Genomic DNA, 20,702 nt, shown 5'->3' with positions numbered 1-20,702 from the left:
TATTTTAAATTAATATTGAAATGGTCCATTTGGCTGAACAGCATCCCGACCTGTTAGAATCTTATATACCTGGATCATGTCCCCCCATAGTCTCCTTTGCTTGAGGCTAAACAGATTCAGCTCAGCGAACCTCTCCTCATAAGACATTCCTCTAAGTGCAGGAATCATTCTAGTCATCCTACGTTGCACCTTTTCCAAGGCAGCAATGTCCTTCTGAAGGTATGGTGACCAAACCTGCACACAGTATTCTAGGTGGGATCTTACCAAGGAATTATTTAATCGTAGCATCACTTCTCTTGACTTACATCTCTAGGTGTGTGGAGTTTAATCCAACATCCTTTTGCCTTTTTTTAATGCTTCCCCACACTGGCAAGAGTGGGACATGGAAGTATCAACATACACACCGAGATCTTTCTCGTAATCAGCTACCTTTATTTCAGTGGAACCCATAAAATATCTGTACTTTACTATATTTACTATATTTCTGCTCCCTGCATGGATTACCTTATATTTATCTATGTTAAATTTCATCTGCCACGTATGAGCCCAGTCGCTAATTAAATCCAGATCCTGTTGTAGCCTCTCTGGACATGAGACATGATCTAACATCAATCAGAAGATACCACACCAGCAGATAATGATTTCTGGAATAGTAAAGTTAAAGGTTGGCTAATAATACCCCTCATCTCTTTTAAAACTATAGATAAGATGCCATCAGGGCCTTGCGATTTATTTATTTTGAGCTTAGCTAGGCTTTGTACCACATCAGCCTCAGTTATACATATATTGGTCATAGACATCGTTGTATTTGTACTAAATGGTGGTAAGCTATTCTACTGTGAACAGCCATTGTAAAATAATCATTAAACTCATTTATATCAATTTCATTTTCAATTATAAGGCCCTTACTATCCTGCAAATGAGTGATTTTCAGCTTTTAGAGCTCTTTCGGAGTTAAAATATTGGAAGAAACTTTTAACGTCATCCTTATAACTGTTATTAACTAAACCTGTAGACTTAGATACTCCTGCTTTATTTTGAAATCATTAGTTAATTTCCATTTGTGGAAGAAAGCCCTTTTGCTCCTGACTTTATTCTTAATTTTCGTAGTAAACCACCTGTGACATCGCGTGCTGGACGAACAGGCAGGAAGCGAGGAATCAAGGATCCGGGAAACGGAGAGTCGGGAATGAGGGTTTATTGATGAAAACAGGTACCAACAGCGAGAGATTTCAATGACAGGACTGGGGAAACAGACTTGAATGTGGACTAAATACACAGGACTACTCAAACTGACAGAAAACAGCTGGTTACAATCGGGGCAGCACACATGGTTAATGAGGGGGCGTGGCACACACGAGGATCGTACAAGCAGGTCATGACACCAGCTTGGTTGCAGTTTCCTAGATTTAGTTTTTCTGGAAACGGGTATGAAGTTCTTTTGCACTTGCAACAATGTGCTTTTAAAAATTCCCATGCCTCTTCCACAGTATTGCTATTTAACTCCATCCGATTTACAGTTTCTAGTTTCAGTCTCATACCATTGAATTACCCTTCCTAACATTGTATACTTTTGTTTTGGACTTGGTTGAAGACTCAGGCAGCAGGAGTTGCCCCAACGTTGGTATGTCCTTATCCATAAGGGGGAGTAAACGTTCTGGTTTCCCGACCTTATAGATGAAGGAGTTGGGGGATGTTGCCAGTGACCTGCCGGATTCCAGGCAGAACAGGCCTCGCTATGCCACAGCCCTTCAGAGACTGGGCCTTCCGTGCAGAACCTCTGCATCCAAATTAGACCAGTTGTTTAACAAAACCCTAAAATGGGGTTATTTTTGACATGGAACGGGACTTTGATTCAACAACCCATTACTTAGTTGCGGCAAGTACCCAATATCAAGTATAGCTGCAAAGAATCTGCCAGAGATTTTCAGAGAAGTTCCCCAGATGCATGGACTGGACTAAGGTGCGTCAGATTAAACAGGAGCCTGGTAAATTCTGTGAGCCCCACGCCAAGTGACTGATGGAAACATACTCCAGCTACAGTGAGATGGACCCTCCAGCGGACCGAGAGTGGGATTCCCTCTGGGAGCGACAACTCGTGCAGTTGCTGGTGGATGAGCTGCAAACAGACATCAAGAAGGACTTCCAACCTCACAATCATTTACCAAACCACTTCAGGTAACTTGTAAAGATGTAGGTATTGGAGTATTCACACATTCATTTGCAGTGTCCACCTCCTGTCCGGTAAATTTGGCAGGACAAAATTTGAATAACCTATAGGCCAGACTCATGAATGCGGCTGAACGAGTAAAGGTAGAACAGGTGGCCAATCCTGTTATACAGTCCTAGTAGATTGAGAACCACCTGATTGCAACTGTAGTTGGAATCAAGGGCTGAGCAGCATGGTGGCCTGGGGGACAATTATGAAAACACAGACCCACTGATATCCTTAAAACCCACAATCAAAAGAGGAGTCAGGATGGCCAGTGACATGTGCTGGCTAAATGGGGACAACAAAGAGAGAACAGAACAAGGCAGGGAGGGATTCTGACACAGGTGCCATGCTACTTTGTTTAAATATGCTGTAATGTTTTAGTGCAAGCCTTAGACAATGGAATCTCTGAATGACGCCGCAGTCTGGCTCTTTCTGAAGGTCCTATACTGTAACCGTCCTGAGAAGTTGTTTGCATGCACTTGCTGCCTTGACACTTGTTGATGTGCGTGTGCCCTGCTCGAGCAGTAAAGGGGAGATCACATGCAGAGCTGATTTTCTGTAGTTCCTTAGAATAAAAATAGAATATTCTCTTCAAATAGGAACACATGCTGCGTTTGATTATTTCACTCCAACTCGGACAAAAACGTCACGAAAAACATCACTTCCCATTAGAAACGCCTCTTTTATGACGTTAATGTCTGACAGAATCTTCTTGTCCGAGTTGCCCCTGTGACGTAATTTCAACATGGCGGCTTACACACTCAACATTAATTCTATTTTACAAATCCTTAAAAATGTTTATTTTGTTAAATTTATTATTATCCCATCCATCCATTTTCCAAACTGCTTATCCTACTGGGTCACGGGGGGTCCGGAGCCTATCCCGGAAGCAATGGGCACGAGGCTGGGAACAACCCAGGATGGGGGGCCAGCCCATCGCAGGGCACACTCACACACACCATGCACTCTCACATGCATTCCTACGGGCAATTTAGCAAGTCCAATTAGCCTCAGCATGTTTTTGGACTGTGGGGGGGAACCGGAGTACCCGGAGGAAACCCCACGACGACATGGGGAGAACATGCAAACTCCACACACATGTGACCCAGGCGGAGATTTGAACCTGGGTCCCAGAGGTGTGAGGCAACAGTGCTAACCAGTGCACGACCATACCGCCCATTTATTATTATTATTATTTATAATTATTAGTAATTATTAATGTAATTGCACGTGTTCGATTTAGAGAATACCATATTGTGACCGTAAACAGTATCCTAACATGCAATATCAGATTTTTACCAGACTTGTTAGTGTTTTTGGTTTGTTTGTAGTTTGTTTGCCTCTCGAAAAAAGAATATCGCTATGAATGTACTAAAATACTTTATAAAGCTTTTAATGTGGTTTGACTAGTTCCTGTTTCTTGTTTATTTGTCTGAAATAATAATCTTACTCCATAACTGCTAAAATATAAAGCAACAACACAGCAGCGTATTCATGGAGGCAGCCATGTTTGTTCCGAGTTGTGCTAGCTTGAACGGGAGATTGTTGGATGTGATGTCACCCAATTTGGAATTTCCAAGTTCCGAGAGAAAAACGAACGCACCACAAGACTCTGGCTGGAAATTTCTACAATAGAGCCATTTAGTTATTTCTAGAAAAATATTTAGAGCCAATGACCTGATGTCATTGTAACACAGGTCACTGTCCGTGGTGCTGAATTCTCTACTTGATGGGCTGGTGCTGAATGAATATGACAGCTGGCCAACATGTCTGTGTGCTTCCACTGACTGGCACCCAGACATATAATGACTTTTAACAATGAGGAGGGAAACGTCCAGACAGGAAATTAGTCAACAGTAATTAGTAATCACATATAGTTCTCATTTATCATGATGTAAAATTCAAAAACCTTTTTTTTATTATTAAGGGATAAATGTAATTGAGTTTTAATGTATCCTTTCCGCTCTTAAAATCGCAAATTATTTCTGACTATTAATCTGCACATTTTAATAATTTCATTAATATTACCTAATTGGTTTGTCTTTTTTATTAAATTTTAAAACTAGCTGTACAATTGTTGATGTTGTTGCTGTTCTGAATGTCATTGGCCTGTTGCCTTACGTCTGTCTAAACATGAGTGAGGGGATGGATGCACTATTCTATGGGGGCCTCTGTAGAGAATAAATGATCCTAATTTTATATTGAGAGAGATGGTTAATTCCTTTTTAATCCATACTGCGTTCAGAGCCCCTGTTCTGCCGTTGATCACTGCTGCATATCATCCCCAAACCAATGGCCTGGATGAGAAAACGAATGATGACATAAAATGGTAAGTCTGTTTTTGAGGTTGTTTTAGAACTGTGTGAGACAGGCTCTATTCTTTTAACATTACATCAGGAATTACTGATATTATTGACAATCAATCCCTTAATATACAGTATCTCACAAAAGTGAGTACACCCCACACATTTTGTAAATATTTTATTATATCTTTTCAAGGGACAACGTTAAAGATATGAAACTCTGATAGAATGTAAAGTAATCAGTGTACAGCTTGTATAATGGTGTAAATTTGATGTCCCCTCAAAATAACTCAACACACAGCCATTAATGTCTGAACTGCTGGCAACAAAAGTGAGATTAAAAATGATTTGTGGCAAGATCGGATCATGTGTGTTGAAGAGTTTCTTATGACTGACAAGTAGTTATTTAAAAACATATCTTGAAACAGCAAATTACATTGTTCTTAATGCTTTTAGAAAATGACTCTTTATAATGATCTGTGAATAATAATAATTTGCTATGAATGTTTTTCCACTTCAGCTTTCCACAATTATTCTTCCCGATGAGAAAAGCTACGGCACGTTTTTTGATGAAAAAAATAAAGTAGTTGAGACAATAAGCAACAACAGCTGAAAACATCTCCTAGTAACAGGAAAAACAGAAGCAGGCATGTGGTAAACGAATACAAAAGAGGTACCAAAACACAGTTTATCATGTTGGAGATGAGGCGCTTCTGTTCAACATGAGGAAGCGGGGACGGAAAGGAGGAAGAACGGAACCGGATTTTACCGGACCTTATGTCATCCAGGCAATATGTGGCAAGCTGGTTACACTGTCTAATTCTGAAGGGGCAACTTTAAAGAACAAATACAATGTAAACCACATACAGAAGGAGCCAAACTGATGTCCCAAGTCAGGAATCACACAAGGTGCCAGAAGAGTATAAGACCAGTAAACCTCCCTCTAGCGCAGAGCTTCTGACAATCGAGAAGGATGCTGACAGTTGAAAAAAAACTCATGTCTGTGTGTTATGAAAGAATATCAATAAATGTTTCCGAAAGGGGATGACTCATTTGGTAATTATTTACGGCTTATGTTATGGCTGCCAATTTACAGTCTTTACTGAAGTCTGACTTCTTTTGAGTCACCTTTAATATAGATTGGACACTCTCTATGCAATGTGCAATACTTACATAGATGGTAAATGTTTACCTGCTTGCACAGATGGATGATTAGGTAATTAGTGTAAGTGTGTGTGTGTGTTCAATCGCATGTATGTCCAAGGTCCATAGTAAATAATATACACTGATCAAGAGATGCCCGAAAGTGGATAAAAGAGGACATTAGTGGGTGCATCACTTAGTGTAACGCGTGCAGGAAAATGAGCAGGACTGCAAGCCATATAATGACCCTTGTCTAGCTCTTAATACAGTATGCATACAGTGATGTATCTACAATGGACAGCTACTATGAGCAGATAGCACAGTACAGGTGCTTATAAGATCTGTATGCTGTTTCCATCCATCCATCCATTGTCCAAACCGCTTATCCTACTGGGTCGTGGGGGGTCTGGAGCCTATCCCGGAAGCAATGGGCACGAGGCAGGGAACAACCCAGGATGGGGAGCCAGCCCATCACAGGGCACACTCACACACTATTCACTCATACATGCATACCTACGGGCAATTTAGTAACTCCAGTTAGCCTCAGCATCCATCCATCCATCCATTGTCCAAACCGCTTATCCTACTGGGTCACAGGGGGTCCGGAGTCTATCCCGGAATCAATGGGCACGAGGCAGGGAAGAACCCAGGATGGGGGGCCAGCCCATCACAGCTCACACTCACACACCATTCACTCACACATGCACACCTACGGGCAATTCAGCAACTCCAATTAGCCTCAGCATGTTTTTGGACTGTGGGGGGAAACCGGAGTACCCGGAGGAAACCCCACGACGACACGGGGAGAACATGCAAACTCCACACCCATGTGACCCAGGCAGAGACTCGAACCCGGGTCCCAGAGGTGTGAGGCAACAGTGCTAACCACTGCACCACCATGCCGCCCCCTGTATGCTATTTCATTCTATAAAAAGAAACTTACTGTACTGTACAATAAAGTATTTCACCACTGCTTCTTCCTCAGCTCCCACTGTTTGCTAGCACATGCATCTTTTGATTTCTTAGTGCAATCTGTGCTTTATTTTTTTTTTGTGAAATGTAAGTGCAGTATCTGTTTATTAAGTGCTGTGGTTTAATATGTACATTATTATTTCAGTACTGTGTATACTGTCCTTAATGTCTTGCCTCTCTCGTATAACTTGAGATACGCCCAAATTGACTTGCAACAAGTGGTCCTGGTTCCAAATGCGGAAGGCGATGGATACCTGTATTTTATATGCTGTAGTGTGCTGGGTGTCAGACATTGCAATGCACCTTGCTTTGATCTTGACCTGTTAGATCAGAGGGAGGTAATCTTATCCAGAAGGGCCACTGTGTATGATGGTTTTCACTGCAACTCTCTGAACAGCGAACCTAACAGTTATCCCAATACCTTGATCTTGCTAGCATATTTAAATGTGTACCTATTCAGGAATAGAGTGGTGAAGGCATTCAGAGGAGGACTGATGATTATCAGAGGGAACAAAGGGGCTGGGTACTTGTCAGTATCCAGTAGAACCACCAGACTCCTACACTGAATGGTTCTGGATGTGGCACAGACGTTAATCCCTCTGTATTAGGGGATCCGTCTCCAGTTTGTACTCTTCTAGTTAATAGGTAGATTATCAGGCAGTTTTTCACCCTAGTCCAGTACTCATTGACAGCCTAATACACCGTGTTTCAGTTTGTCTTGATAGTCAATACATGTCACAGGATGTACATTACTCTGATGGGCAGGCCCTCTTACATATGATGGAAATTGCAATACCTACTTTTGGCCACGAGATGGCAGCAAGAAAATAGAAAAATTATTTTCCCACGGTCTACTAGCAGCTTTTAGATGTTAATTCTTCATAAAAATAATTTGACTTGATCCAATGTATTTTTAATACAAACAATTACCACACAAAGCTGCTAGTTTCCTCCGGTTTCCCCCCACAGTCCAAAAACATGCTGAGGCTAATTGGAGTAGCTAAATTTACCGTAGGTGTGCATGTGTGAGTGAATGGTGTGTGAGTGTGAGCTGTGATGGGCTGGCCCCCCATCCTGGGTTCTTCCCTGCCTCGTGCCCATTGATTCCGGGATAGACTCCGGACCCCCTGTGACCCAGTAGGATAAGCGGTTTGGACAATGGATGGATGGAAATAGCATACAGATTAAGCACCTGTACTGTGCTATCTGCTTATAGTAGCTGTCCATTGTAGATACATCACTGTATGCATACTGTATTAAGAGCTAGATAAGGACAGTGGGTCATTATATGGCTTGCAGTCCTGCTCATTTTCCTGCACCCGTTACACTAAGTGATACACCCACTAATGTCCTCTTTCATCCACTTTCAGGCATCTCTTGATCAGTGTATATTACTTACTATGGACCTTGGACATACATGCGATTGGACACACACACACACACACACACACTTACACTAATTACCTAATCAACCATCTGTGCAAGCAAGTAAACATGTACCATCTATATAAGTATTGTACATAGCATAGAGAGTGTCCAATCTATATTAAAGGTGACTCGAAAGAAGTCAGACTTTAGTAAAGACTGTAAATTTCTCAGCCATAACATAAGCCGTAAATAATTACCAAATGAGTCATCCCCTTTCGGAAACATTTATTGATATTCTTTCATAACACACAGACATGAGTTTTTTTTCAACTGTCAGCATCCGATCCAAACGGGATTCCCATTTCCTTTCTGTGGGATCCAACAGAACACGGGCTGACCATCAGTCAACATGTCTTCAACCATGCAGGACAGGACCCAGTCCAGGCCAAACCTCACGGTGCTGGTGTTAATAAAAAAAATGTAAGGAACATGCAGCTGCAGCTCACACACAAACACAGTCCACAGCATCCAGAAAAAGGTCAGGCCTTTTTCTTCTTTAGCTGACTCCGCCCAGACCTCGCCCCCTTTCTGGGCGCCTCGCACTATGCCTTTGAACTGGCCCTGCAGCTTGGCCCGTTTCCTGTTTCCCAATGCAAGTCATAAGATTCACCCGTAAATGATATTTTGAATCGGAACGATATTTATTACTATTGTTTAGATTAAATATATAACGGTTTAATGATTGAATATAACTTGATATTGTTGTTTGTGTTGTTTAGTTTGAGGTTCTAGTTTCTGTCTTTATCCGCTTTCGTTTCAGTAGGCAGCTGGTTCATCCCAGGCTCAGGGTCTCTCTGCTCTTCATCAAACCACACCCCCAGTTTGGGAGCACCCTCTCCCTCTCCTCCCCCCACGGCTGTGACTGTTACTCCTCCTTGAGGAGTAACTGCTCCGCCCCCTATCCCAGCCCCTATACCCACAGGAGTGCATCACCCAGTGAGCCGCCGCCCTGCCTGTCCCCTCACACAAGCACACACTGAAATCATGGTCCTAAGCTCTCTGTGTGGGTCACCACGATAGTACAGCACACCGACGATTACCCTCTGACTGAATCAGAATCAGCTTTATTTGGCCAAGTATGTTCACACATATTGGGAATAGTTAGACATTTAATCAAAATAATTAAGACAAGACATAAACATACAGTTCTGTTGATATGCGACGCATATAACCTCTGCATTCACAGCACTGCTTCAGTTATCGAAGAGCAAATTTCCAAAACTCACTCAGTCCGATAACCTAAAGTAATAAGTCATAATCCTCTTCATACGTTGCAGTAATGGGAATGAAATCTCACTCAGTGTTTATGTAATGGAGCAATGGAATTTCGTGAAATTTCCAAAAGTCCACAGAAATATTTAGAAAAACATTCCTGCAGACTGAGTTTTTGATATTTGCTTTTCAATTAACACAATTTTCTTCAGTCTGAGGTTTAACAGAATTCAGCCATATGCTGTTCAAAAAAAACTACACAGAACAAAAACAGAATGGACTTTACATCTGTCTGAAAGGAAAGTTGACACAGGCTGCAGCAGTGAACAAATCAATCAATGTATTAAAGTTAGGCATTAAGTAACTGGAGGCAGTATATACATAACATGATAACATGCCTTTTCTGTATTGACCATATTAAGGACGCTGTAACACTGCCCACCACATACCTGCTTCATTTATTGTTTTATACTTGCAGCTGCTTATTCAGACAGCTCGTCTACCTGTCTGTCCATGTTGCCCTCCCATGACAACTGGTCCAGCCTACAGGTGCCGTCCCATTCCGGCATGTTACCCATGAGTCATAGCGGCACCTCCGGGAGCAGCTCCAGGTGAGCCCGTGCCTCCCCTCCCCCACCTGTCCCCATGCTGAGTCTCGGGCCCCCGTCTTCCCTCTTGTTCTCGCCTATACCCACATCCTGGCCTGTGTCTGCATCGTCTCACCTCGTTAACAGGACTTTCGCCTTCTTCTGTCCTGATCCATTCAGGCCCATCATTCTGGGACATGCTTTGATTTATTTCGCCATAGTTACTCTTTGTTTTCCTTTGTACTTTGCACTCTACAAGTAAAATGAATAAAAAATAGGCATTATTTTGATATTGTTTTAGTACAGTGACACTAGTATATTTGTTGTTGTTTCCAGGCAACACTGCATGCTGATTTAACGTCTTTCCTTAATCTCCACCCCATTGCTCACACACAGCCAGTATCCCAGTTTGTGGTCAATGAGCTCCTCCTCACTCACCCCAGTCTCCTAGTCCAGTGGAATGTCCAACAGCTTGGGCTCTCAGTTCCTGCGTGTCATGCCCGGCTCGTCCGCTCCTCCTGTGTGCCACGCCCCCTGATTACCCACGTGTTTTCTCCCGATTTGTACCCAGCTGTATCTAGTTAATTTGCTCAGTCCTGTGTATTTCAGTCCGTGTCTTACCTGAGTCCAGTGTCTGTCATTGATGTTTGTATGCGTGAGATGTTTCCCCGTCCGCGCTTCCTAATTAAACTCCCGTTTTTGCCTGTCCGCTTGCTCCTTGCACGCCTTGCCCGCACGATCGCCTGCCTGCTTGTACCCGATCGTGACACTGCGCAGCTCTACAACTCATTACCCAGGGCTCTCGCACCCGGCCACAGTGCCCCTCTCAGGCTCCCCGCTGTATGACAGCACTGCCCCATCGGAAGTTCATGAAGCCTCACAGTACGACGCCTCTCCCCACGCGCGCTTAGCCACCACCGGGACTCCCATCACTCCTCCTTCCCTGTAGGGCGGCGCACTTCCATTATTATTACAGTTTCTACTGTCACTCTGTTGCTTTTCCTGGTGCTGGACTTTTGACAGATAAATACATTATTTGTTGCATTCAGTGACAAAAGATTGGTCTGTTTAACACCCTCAGTCTCCACCCTATGAGCCCCTTGTTGGCGGCAGAATCAGGAAGATGTCGGAGAAAGCAGAGGTAAAGTGAATAGTCACCTCGACAATAATGTGGAAACCGCTAATGGTGATCATGCCTGTGTGGGTGAAATGGATCACCACAGTATAAGCGGATGATGATTATAGACGATTTTTCCCTTTTCTTTATGTCTGTTTACCATCTAATAGGCATTTTTTTTCTTTGGGATGCGTCTAGGTCAGATACGACCAAAATATTTTTCTCATTTCAGAAGTGAAAAAAAATATTGCTCTCAGATTCTGTTCAGTTGTAGTTTTTTAAAATAATGTACCTTGATTTGTGTTTGTTTAAAATGCCATTACCTGTTGCTTACTGGGCCGCTGAAAATGTCTGGCCCAGCTAAATTTCTTGGTTTAAAAATCTGGCCCAACTACTTTCCAGACCTGGACTAGCCCTACTGAATCATACACTAATGTTATTCTGTTATGTGGGCTGTTGTGATAGGGAGATTTGCTGGATGCTGCACGACGGGTGGTGTCCCTGCTGCAGAATGCCCTGTCTGAAGCAGCACCTAGAGACAGTGAGGGTTGTTGTCATCACCTTAATATTGTATATACGCAATCTGTTATTTCTTAACTAATATAATTGTAAGGTATTCTTCTAATATATTGTGCACAGCCAACAAAAAAGAGAAAATGCAAAACCAAAGGAAGGCTTTCTTTTCTCTTAAAAGTCTTTTTTCTAAACCAACTGAGAGTCAGTTAGAGGGGTGTTCATTATCAGTATTGTTGCTGGCATTTCTGAAAATGTGCCAATTTTAGTCAAGTGGCTACTTTTCAAATGCAGTCCCTGGCCAAGATGAAGAAAGTTCATGAAGACTACATGATAATATTAAGCACTGACATAACAAACAACATTTTTTACATGCAAAATATACAGGAAATATACACTGCAACAGGCTAGGATAGACAAATAACCAAATACACTTGCAAGCCTGACCACTTTAGACCCCAGATTAGAAAATTGGTGAATGAGCATATATTTTTTCCAAGTTTTGTTTTGCTTTCAAGTTCTCACAAATAAAAAAAAAAAAAGATTTTCCCACTATAGCCAGATCCAGTTTCTGTGGGGGGCGGGGGGGGGGGGTGACAATTTGTAGTAATAACTATTTCCTGCTGAAAACCACTGGTAAACTATCCACATGTCTCTGAATATCTGTGAGTCCCGAGACCTCCATGACAGATAGATATAAGTTGCTAGTGTTGATCGGCAGGAAATCTTCTCCAAAGCCCCACCACCACCTCACACCAATCCACCCAGGGTTTACTCCAAATAAATTTGCTGGTAATACAAACCGGATCAACTTGTGGTTTGTGTCCACGTGTACTAGAGACAAAGGCCCTGGTACATTCTGCGTACAACACAGCCAAGACTTGACAACCTTTATATGATGCGCATGGAATCAACCCTATGCATGGAGGCTGCAACTCTTCTCCACCGAACCCTGTAGCCCATTGACTGCAGCCTGCATTGACTATCCTGTAGCCTGCATTTGGTAGATCATTCTTGACAGAAGAAACCAAATTGTCAAGTTCCCTAACACAGAGCTCATACTCTTTTATTCTTCTTAAGATTGTTCTTCTTGAAACACCCATCAGTGTGGCTATGCAAGGCACAGGAAGTTGAGTATGGAGCATTTCTTTCAAACATTGTTCTTCAATCAAAATCTTGGGTCGTCTATTGGTGGCAGCGACTTCCTGTGTGACACATGGGGCTGGACGTTCCAGATGTGCCCTCACAAGGTCAAAGAGCTCTTGCAAAGCCAGGGTGATAGCAGGAGGTACTTCAATGTGATTAGACAGGGCCTGCAGAAGATACAGCTCCTGATGACAAAGGAACTCCAGGTAATCCAAATTTAGTGGAGTCGCGCTGAATCCTATTTCTATTTTATGCAGAAGACTTTCGAGAAGGTGGTATCTGAGCTGTTCACAGAACAAATTATAGTTAATGAGGTGTCAAGATCTTGTCTCTGATCCACACACTAGGCCTACCATTCAAAAGTTTTAATTATGAAAATGAAATGTTTTTGTTTTGTGAGGTGCTTGTTCATGTATGATGATGTAGTGGCTGCTCTGTTTGACCGTGGTAAACCTTTTCACAAACAATATAAGTGAAGAAGTATGACATTAGATCTAAGGACCAGAGTATAATAAAGTTAAATAAAATCCATCAAAAACACTTACTCAGTGGAGATTCCAATGTAGTAGGCAGACAACTTTATGGCTTTAATAATGAGTGTATTTAGCAGCTACAAGGACAAAAGATATTATAAACCTCTCCATTTTAATGCTAATTTAATAAACATTAACAGATAGCACTTAAGGTGGTTTCGCCTATAGTCTGCTAACACTAACCCGAGAACTAATATCTGAGGAGCGTTCTTCCCAGGATTTGAATTTATTAAATTGGCTTTGTGATGTTGTATTAAGAAATTTTATTCACAATGCAATTTACCGTACATTGGCCCATTCTTTTATATACGGTAAGACGAAGCGGGAAATTCGAGCGAGCGAGTGCTGTGCAGACGCGAGCGCGTAGAGGGGATGGGTTTTCAGCACTCGAGCACACGCACGCGCGTGGTTCGACTTTTGGCCCTAATTTAACGGCGAGCGAGTGAGTGAGTGCTGTGCAATCGCGAGCGCGTAGAGAGCATGGATTTTCTGTTTTTATGCGCACGACTTTTGGCACTAATTTAACGCCATAGAAATGTGTGTTTAAAAGGGGAGGAGATCGGGTTGCAGCGCTGGTGTGAGCGGTTTCTCCGGGCAGTTCGCTCGAGGCTAACGTGGCTTTGGGAACGTGGTGTACCCGTCACCCATGCCAGGGAAGAAATCAAAACCGAAATGCTAGGAATATGGACTTCATCTTACGTCAAGCGTTTTCCCCTCCATTGACGCCCATAAAGAAAAGGCTTAAAGTCCATATTCCTAGCATTTCGGTTTTGATTTCTTGTCAGGTAAGTCTTTATGGCCAGATACATTCGCGAGAAATTTGGTGATTTGTGGTGACTGTTTTAATACATTAAGTTGCGTTACGCATTTTCACATTAAGCGTTTTAGAATGTCCCGTGGCAGGTATCCCCTTCTATTGCCCTAGGGAGGGTTGTAACCCTCGTCTGTATATTAATAAAGAATAATCCTTCTATTCCTGTCTCATGTATCTGGACCTCCCCAGCAATTTAACGAAATTTGGTGGCAGCGGTTACAAGTGAACCCGTTTAAGTTTAGCGCTCATACTTCCGTCCATATGTTTAAGACCCACCTTGGCTGACTTAGCTGACATGTCCTGATTTCATAATCTTCAAATTTGTAATCTTTTCTCCTTCATCTAACTCCATGTTTTTAACTTCTTGTCATTTTCTTGCCGTTTGACTCATAGAAAATTATCAGACTTAAATGACACGTCAGCCTGTGCAGACAGCGATTTCAATGTTTTAATAAATTGGCCAGCAGGTGGGGGCAGTGCTCAATTTCATTAATGCCATTCAGAAAACTTTCAGGCTTTATGTCTTAATGAACAGCCTAGAAAAGGACAAAGCATTATATTACTGATGCATACAGCAGATCCCCAACTCAGGCTGTGTTGCATATTCTTAACAGTGCTACAGTATGTTCACACAGCCAGTACAAACAAACTTGCAAGATCTAGACCAGGGGTCACCAACCTTTTTAAAACGGAGAGCTACTTCACGGGTACTGAGCCATACGAAGTTTGATATCAGTTTTAAACGCCCTCCTAAACATGTCTAAACTTCATGCATGATAAACATGTTTTAAATGCTTTTTTATATTCAATTTCAAATCTATATAAATGCAAATGTGATAGATTAGAAACAGGACAAAATAAAATTTTAGATGATGTTCGCTGGTGAGTTGTGCTATTTTATAGAACAGGTCCACGGGCAACTCATGTGGTCATTGGGGGCATCCTTGGGGCACCATGTTGGTGACCCCTTATCTAGACCTACCACATCAGGTAGGAAGGTGCCTATTTCTACCAACTATTCAGACCATCAGACCCAAACCATACATTCAGTCATGCACAGGCACTCCACCAGAGGGCTCTACATTCTGTCCTACATCTGCTCACCTGTTAGACCCACACTCAGTCTCCATCCTGATTTCTACCTACTACTCGGACTATCTCACCAAAACCAGTCCTGTGGCCTGTTCTATGAAGCGGGGTTACTGGCTTATTGGGGAAACTTGTCGGATTTCTTGATCGGGACCTTCAACTGCTCTGCCATAGAGAGCATCCTAACATGCTGCCTTACGGTCTGGTATGCGGGCTGCTGGTGGCCTCCTACCGCTCTGCCATAGAGAGCATCCTAACATACGGCCTTACGGTGTGGTATTCGGGCTGCTGGTGGCCTCTATGACTTTTTTTGTAGACAGTCCATCTGTGTGGTGCTGTTTGCACGAATTGTTTTGGGAAATGCACTTACAGTTTTGCAGATGTTAAGGGTGATTCCAGAAATGCATCAAAGCAACTGAGGAACTGCAATGTCACTGTACAGTTACTTATAATGGGCGCCAATGTAATGTGTAGAGTGGCAAATAAACTGATTCACCATTTACTCTCATGTACATCACTTAAAATGCTTGTTTTAAATGCAAATGTGTGAATGTAAATCTAAGCAGTAAAGCTACAATTTACATTCTGTTTGCATGGTGGAAAGAACATTTAATCTGCCTTTTAAGTGTGATTAGAATATCTAATGCCTGTGTGCTTGTAATAAGATGGTCGCTGGTTCAAACCCAGCCACAGCACATCTCTGCGTCCTTGAGCGAGGCCCTTAACCCCCAGCTCACTGGGCATCACTATGGGTGGCTGCCCTTCGCAGACAACTTACTCTGTTTACTCTAAAAAAAAGAGAGCAAGTTGAGAGAGAAGTTAAGACAATTTCTCCACAGGGACCAATAAAGTATCAATTATTATTACTGTATGAGAGACTGTCTAATATCAGATAGATAACAGACTCATACTGTGCTGAGCTTGTCTGAGAGAGATGATTAGCAAATGCTCTCCCACAGTATCTCAGCACTCTGTACAAAGAACTTTATATGCTCAGTATCTGCTCCTGTTTATCTAATTGTTCTCATTTTAACTGGATGTTAAGGAGTAAATTAATAAACGTCATGTAAGTGCACATTAAAATGCTTTTTCACTGTTACTTAAGTTCCCATGTGAACAGCCAATCAGATCAGCCTGATGTGTGTCGAGGCTGGGGAAGGTCGTGAGCATCGTACCAGTCATCGCCAAGGCCGACACGCTCACCTTGGAAGAGAGGCTGGACTTCAAGGCCAGGGTGAGTCATATGACCGAATGAAGAAGAAAAAAAATTTAAAAAAAGGCCCTCAATCCTACAGCCATCGGCGGACGGACAGACAGGCGGACCTTTATGCAGGTGATATAGCTACGTGTGATTATGTGTACGCACCTGTGGTTAAGTTATAACCAGCTCTCAGCCACACAAAGCAAATACAGCCAATCATCTGGATGGTATACAGATAGATATTTTAGTTAATCGTCTGTAAAAGGGCAATTTCCAGGCCTGGGCTGTCTCTCTACCTAAAGGGCCACCTGCTGCACCCAATAACATGCAGGGATGTTCAGTATAAAGTAAATTAAAGGACTTTCCTGATCATTCTGTACCATTTGTGGTTACGGGGGGCCTGGAGCCTATCCCAGAGGCTACGGGCGCGAGGCAGGGAACCACTCAGAATGGGACGCTAACTCATCGCAGGCCACACGCACCAGTCAGTCACACAGGCACACCTATGGGCAATTTAGTAACTCCAATTAGCCTCAGCATGTATTCGGATTGTGAGAGGGGGACCAGAGTACCCGCAGGAAAAGGGAACTCCACACACATGGAACCCTGGCAGAAAACTGAACCCGGGTCCCAGAGGTGTGAGGCAACAGTGCTGCCCCTGTACAAAAATCACACACAGCCCAGGTGAAGCAATCGGGAATGTAAACACCTCTGGGCCAGAGGCTTGGGGGGGGGGGGGGAGGGCAATGGAGGTTTGAGCCCTGGCGGCTCTCTTAACCCTACGACCCCCCCCACCGCTCACAGCACTAAATACCACAAGTGGGCAATTATGCCGGTACAAGAGTCGGCTGTGTGCCGTAGACAGGGCGATAAACTGGACACCTGTGCTCACTGTCAGAGAGGCATCTGACATCTCGGCTTACCCCGATGGCCATCTCTCCAGGGGTATTCTGGGTAGTGCACGTTGTAAAAAGCCCCTCCGAATGCTTACAGGTTCTTCTTCCAGCGTGGAGCTGTTCACAGCATTGGCTCTGGTGCGGTGGGGAGGAGGGGGTGTCCGACTGATCTCAGATCAGCCCTGGGTTTACTCTATTTTGGCGCCACGATGCGGAAATGTGACACTGAGACTGTACAGGGCACAGTCACGCCGTTCTGCACACGATCCCATTACAGCATGAATGAGCGGAACGTGGTCCGGGGGGCAGCTGCCCCTTTTCTGCTCACGTCCCTCTAATCCTACAGGAATGCGTGCAACGGGGGGGGGAATGGACATGAATTAAAAAGTCCTGCAGTTCAACGTGAAGCAGTGTGTTTGCGGGGAAAACTAAACTCATTTCCGCCACCGCAGATAAGACAGAACCTGCAGGATCACGGGATCAGGGTGTACCCCCAGCGGGAGTACGATGAGGACGAGGACGAAGCACTGCGCAACGACAAAATCAGGGTAAGCCGTGCTTCGGGGGGCCCAAGCCTTAGGGGCTCCGCCCTAATGTGCGATTTGCAGCGGTAAACACGGCTACTGACCCTGACCTGCTGACCTCCGGCCCCCAGGACAACATCCCGTTTGCAGTGGTAGGCACGGACAAAGAGCACCAGGTCAACGGAAACAAGGTCCTAGGAAGGAAGACCAAGTGGGGGATTATAGAAGGTGGGTGTTTCCAAGCGACCCTCGGCCTGGTGCCGCCCACGCAGACCATCTGTCCCTACGGCAACGAACTGAAGGAAACCCCCACAAGCACTGTGAGGACCAATCAGCAAAGCTAATCAAACTACAGTGTCCACAGGTTACCAGATAACCTAGAGATTCATTAATATATGAATGAAACAGAGGTCCTTGCAGATAATTAAATTTCAAAAGCTTTTAAAACACTCCCACGCCAGAGGTGAAACCCTAAACCCTACATAGCCGTTGGCTATCAGCACAGATTTTCACTAATTAGTATGAGTAATGCTAAACTCCAACCACAGTTTAAAATGTTCATATAGAAACAGATAATTTTCTACCAGCTATTACTCCCACAAGTCATTTAAGAGAAAATTATAGAGCTAAAATGGTATCATGCAAACAATTTCGGTATGATTGGGAGTCCTCAGTTCTTGGTTCAGAATATAGCACAGGCTGGGATTTGGCACGTCTTGACTGGCCATCTCTGGAGCAGAAAGATGATGATCGCCCCCTAGTGGCTCAAGGGTTGCTTCTGTTCAAAAACCTTTCTGTCATAGAGGTGTAGCACATAAGCTATATACATATATATAGCTATATATTTAGGTGTGTGTATGCTTAAGGAAATTAATGTTTAAATGTTTCTCCTGATCACCATTTTTCTTCTACAGTTGAGAATGCTGCGCATTGCGAGTTTGCCAACTTGAGAGATTTGCTCATCAGGTAAGGCTGATGTAGGGATGGGGGTTTGGATTGGTGTTTAACAACTAAATCAGACTAAATCAGGCTGCTCATCTCCCATCGTAATATACATTGGCTGTATTTGTGTAACTTCATCTGTTGTTTGTCCTGCACAATATGGCATTATACGCTTTTCCATCTTCCAAACTTTTACTGTGCTTCTTGGACCGTTAGCACAGGGCATAGACAGGGTGCCACATAGCACAGGGAGACCACTCGCACTCAGATTCAATGCCCCAACTGCGGAGGTGCGAGACATCAGTGCTAATCACCGAGAAACCTTATTATATGTCTGCGTGTTAAACATCAGCATTTCCCCCCCCCTCATTCCAGATCCCACCTGCAGGATCTCAAAGATGTCACACAGAACCACTACGAAGAATACAGAGTCAGGAGGCTGAACGAAAGCAATGCCCGAGGGCTAGAACTGTCCCCGGTGAACGGCAGCGTGGCGAAGAGTGACACGGAGAGCCACCTCTGAGCAGGAGAAGAGGAGAGGAATAGAGGAGTGGAGGGATCCAACGTGATGCTTAATGCCACCCCTAACACATCTGAGAGGATGAAACTGTTCAAACGCATTGCACCCCCCCCCCTCATGGAATCTTGTTTAATTTCATTTTTATTTTTGTAGACATTATTTTCAAATTTTTACTCCTTCGATATATAAGAATACACATATTTTGGGTATTAAGTGTGGTGAAATTCACCAAAAGCTCATTATCTTTGAATTGTATACTGAGTGAGAAAACAATCGAGTTAAAAAAAAAAACGCATTAAAATGTGTGCAGCGAGATTATTTTAATAGATTACCGGATTAGTTCATAAACTAAGGGTCCATCGTCACAAAGATCATAATCCCACAAAAACGTTACGACCGTTGCGTTGGCTTTCATTCTGTCTTTATCAATGAAAAATTTGATGTTTTGTTCAGTTTGCATTTTAATCGCGATTTATTCAGAGTTAAAGTTGTATGTTGCAAAATGTTTGTGTTTATTTGTTTCTAATTTTTATACCCACTTATTTTTAACCACATGGAGACGCTGGGTCTGTCTATAGTTTTCCTCAAGAAGATAACAATAATGCTTCAGCACCGGGACTGCTACAATAAGACTTTTATACAGCGCTAAACAAGTCAGCATCTGTCTTATTTGCTTTACTATTTTTATCGCCACTTCTTGGTCAGTGTTGACTGCAGTTTTACGGGGTAAATAAACAAATAGGCTCACTAAGACTTGTATATAAAACTCAGTTTGTTAAATACGCGTTTGTTGATGATCAGGGACATCACATAATAAGCCACCTTTATGCATTTCCAGAGGAAGCATGAATCGATATGAAGCGTCTAGACACATGTGCGCGCGCACGGCACTCGGCCAGATGAGAGATACCCCGCATTCTGCAGACAGGATACATTTCCTCATAATTTATCTTTGTTGGGTGCATTGCGTGTATTGACAGCTCCAGTATCGGTTTGATTATCCCACAATTCAGTTTTTCCATATCTGTTCCGGGTTAACGTGCTGCGTACCACCGCCAGAAGTCGGCATTAGGGAGGGGAAACCCTTGGTACAAATCATGGAAAGTGGGCATAAGTAATGTTCAAATGTCGCCTTACCTGCAGGTGAACACGAGTGTCTCCACTGTGCGCATGCTGGGGGCCAAAAGTCTCCGGGGGGAGATGCTTAAGGACGGCAGTATACAGCGCCGCATCTCCATTCCCACAGCTACCTCTATTTGTGAAATTCAAGTCATTTCACATTATATAGATTAATTAAAGCGCGCTGTGACGCAGGATTGATGAGCTGCATTACGGCGGCCGCGGAGGCTCAAAACACCGTTTCCGGTAAACACCGGCAATGTTAAACGTCATGCTACAAGCACGCTCGTAGATATATAACTATATATAATGGTGGAATTATGATGTAAACTTATTTTTAAATCCGTGGAATCAAAAATTCTAATTTAAAACATATGCAAACGCAATTAAAACTTGAGAGAAAATAAGGAAAAGTTATATGTATCAGA

General features: G+C 43.2%; 1 protein-coding gene across 1 annotated transcript in view; it reads left to right on the top strand.

Annotated features, from left to right (window-relative positions):
- The window catches only part of LOC125727679 (neuronal-specific septin-3-like), a 33,661-nt gene extending 13,755 nt beyond the window's left edge, over positions 1-19,906 (top strand). Inside the window, exons 2-6 of the mRNA XM_049004557.1 lie at positions 16,222-16,306; positions 17,622-17,717; positions 17,825-17,921; positions 18,608-18,659; positions 19,011-19,906. Of these exons, the coding sequence (XP_048860514.1) occupies positions 16,222-16,306; positions 17,622-17,717; positions 17,825-17,921; positions 18,608-18,659; positions 19,011-19,158 (478 nt within the window). The 3' untranslated portion in view covers positions 19,159-19,906. The remainder of the gene's footprint in view (positions 1-16,221; positions 16,307-17,621; positions 17,718-17,824; positions 17,922-18,607; positions 18,660-19,010) is intronic.
- The last annotated feature ends 796 nt before the right edge of the window (positions 19,907-20,702 follow it).

The sequence above is a fragment of the Brienomyrus brachyistius genome, unplaced genomic scaffold (assembly GCF_023856365.1).
Source record: "Brienomyrus brachyistius isolate T26 unplaced genomic scaffold, BBRACH_0.4 scaffold110, whole genome shotgun sequence".
NCBI lineage: Eukaryota > Metazoa > Chordata > Actinopteri > Osteoglossiformes > Mormyridae > Brienomyrus > Brienomyrus brachyistius.
The sequence above is the reverse complement of the archived record's forward strand: the minus strand, read 5'-3'. Positions and strand labels throughout refer to the sequence as shown.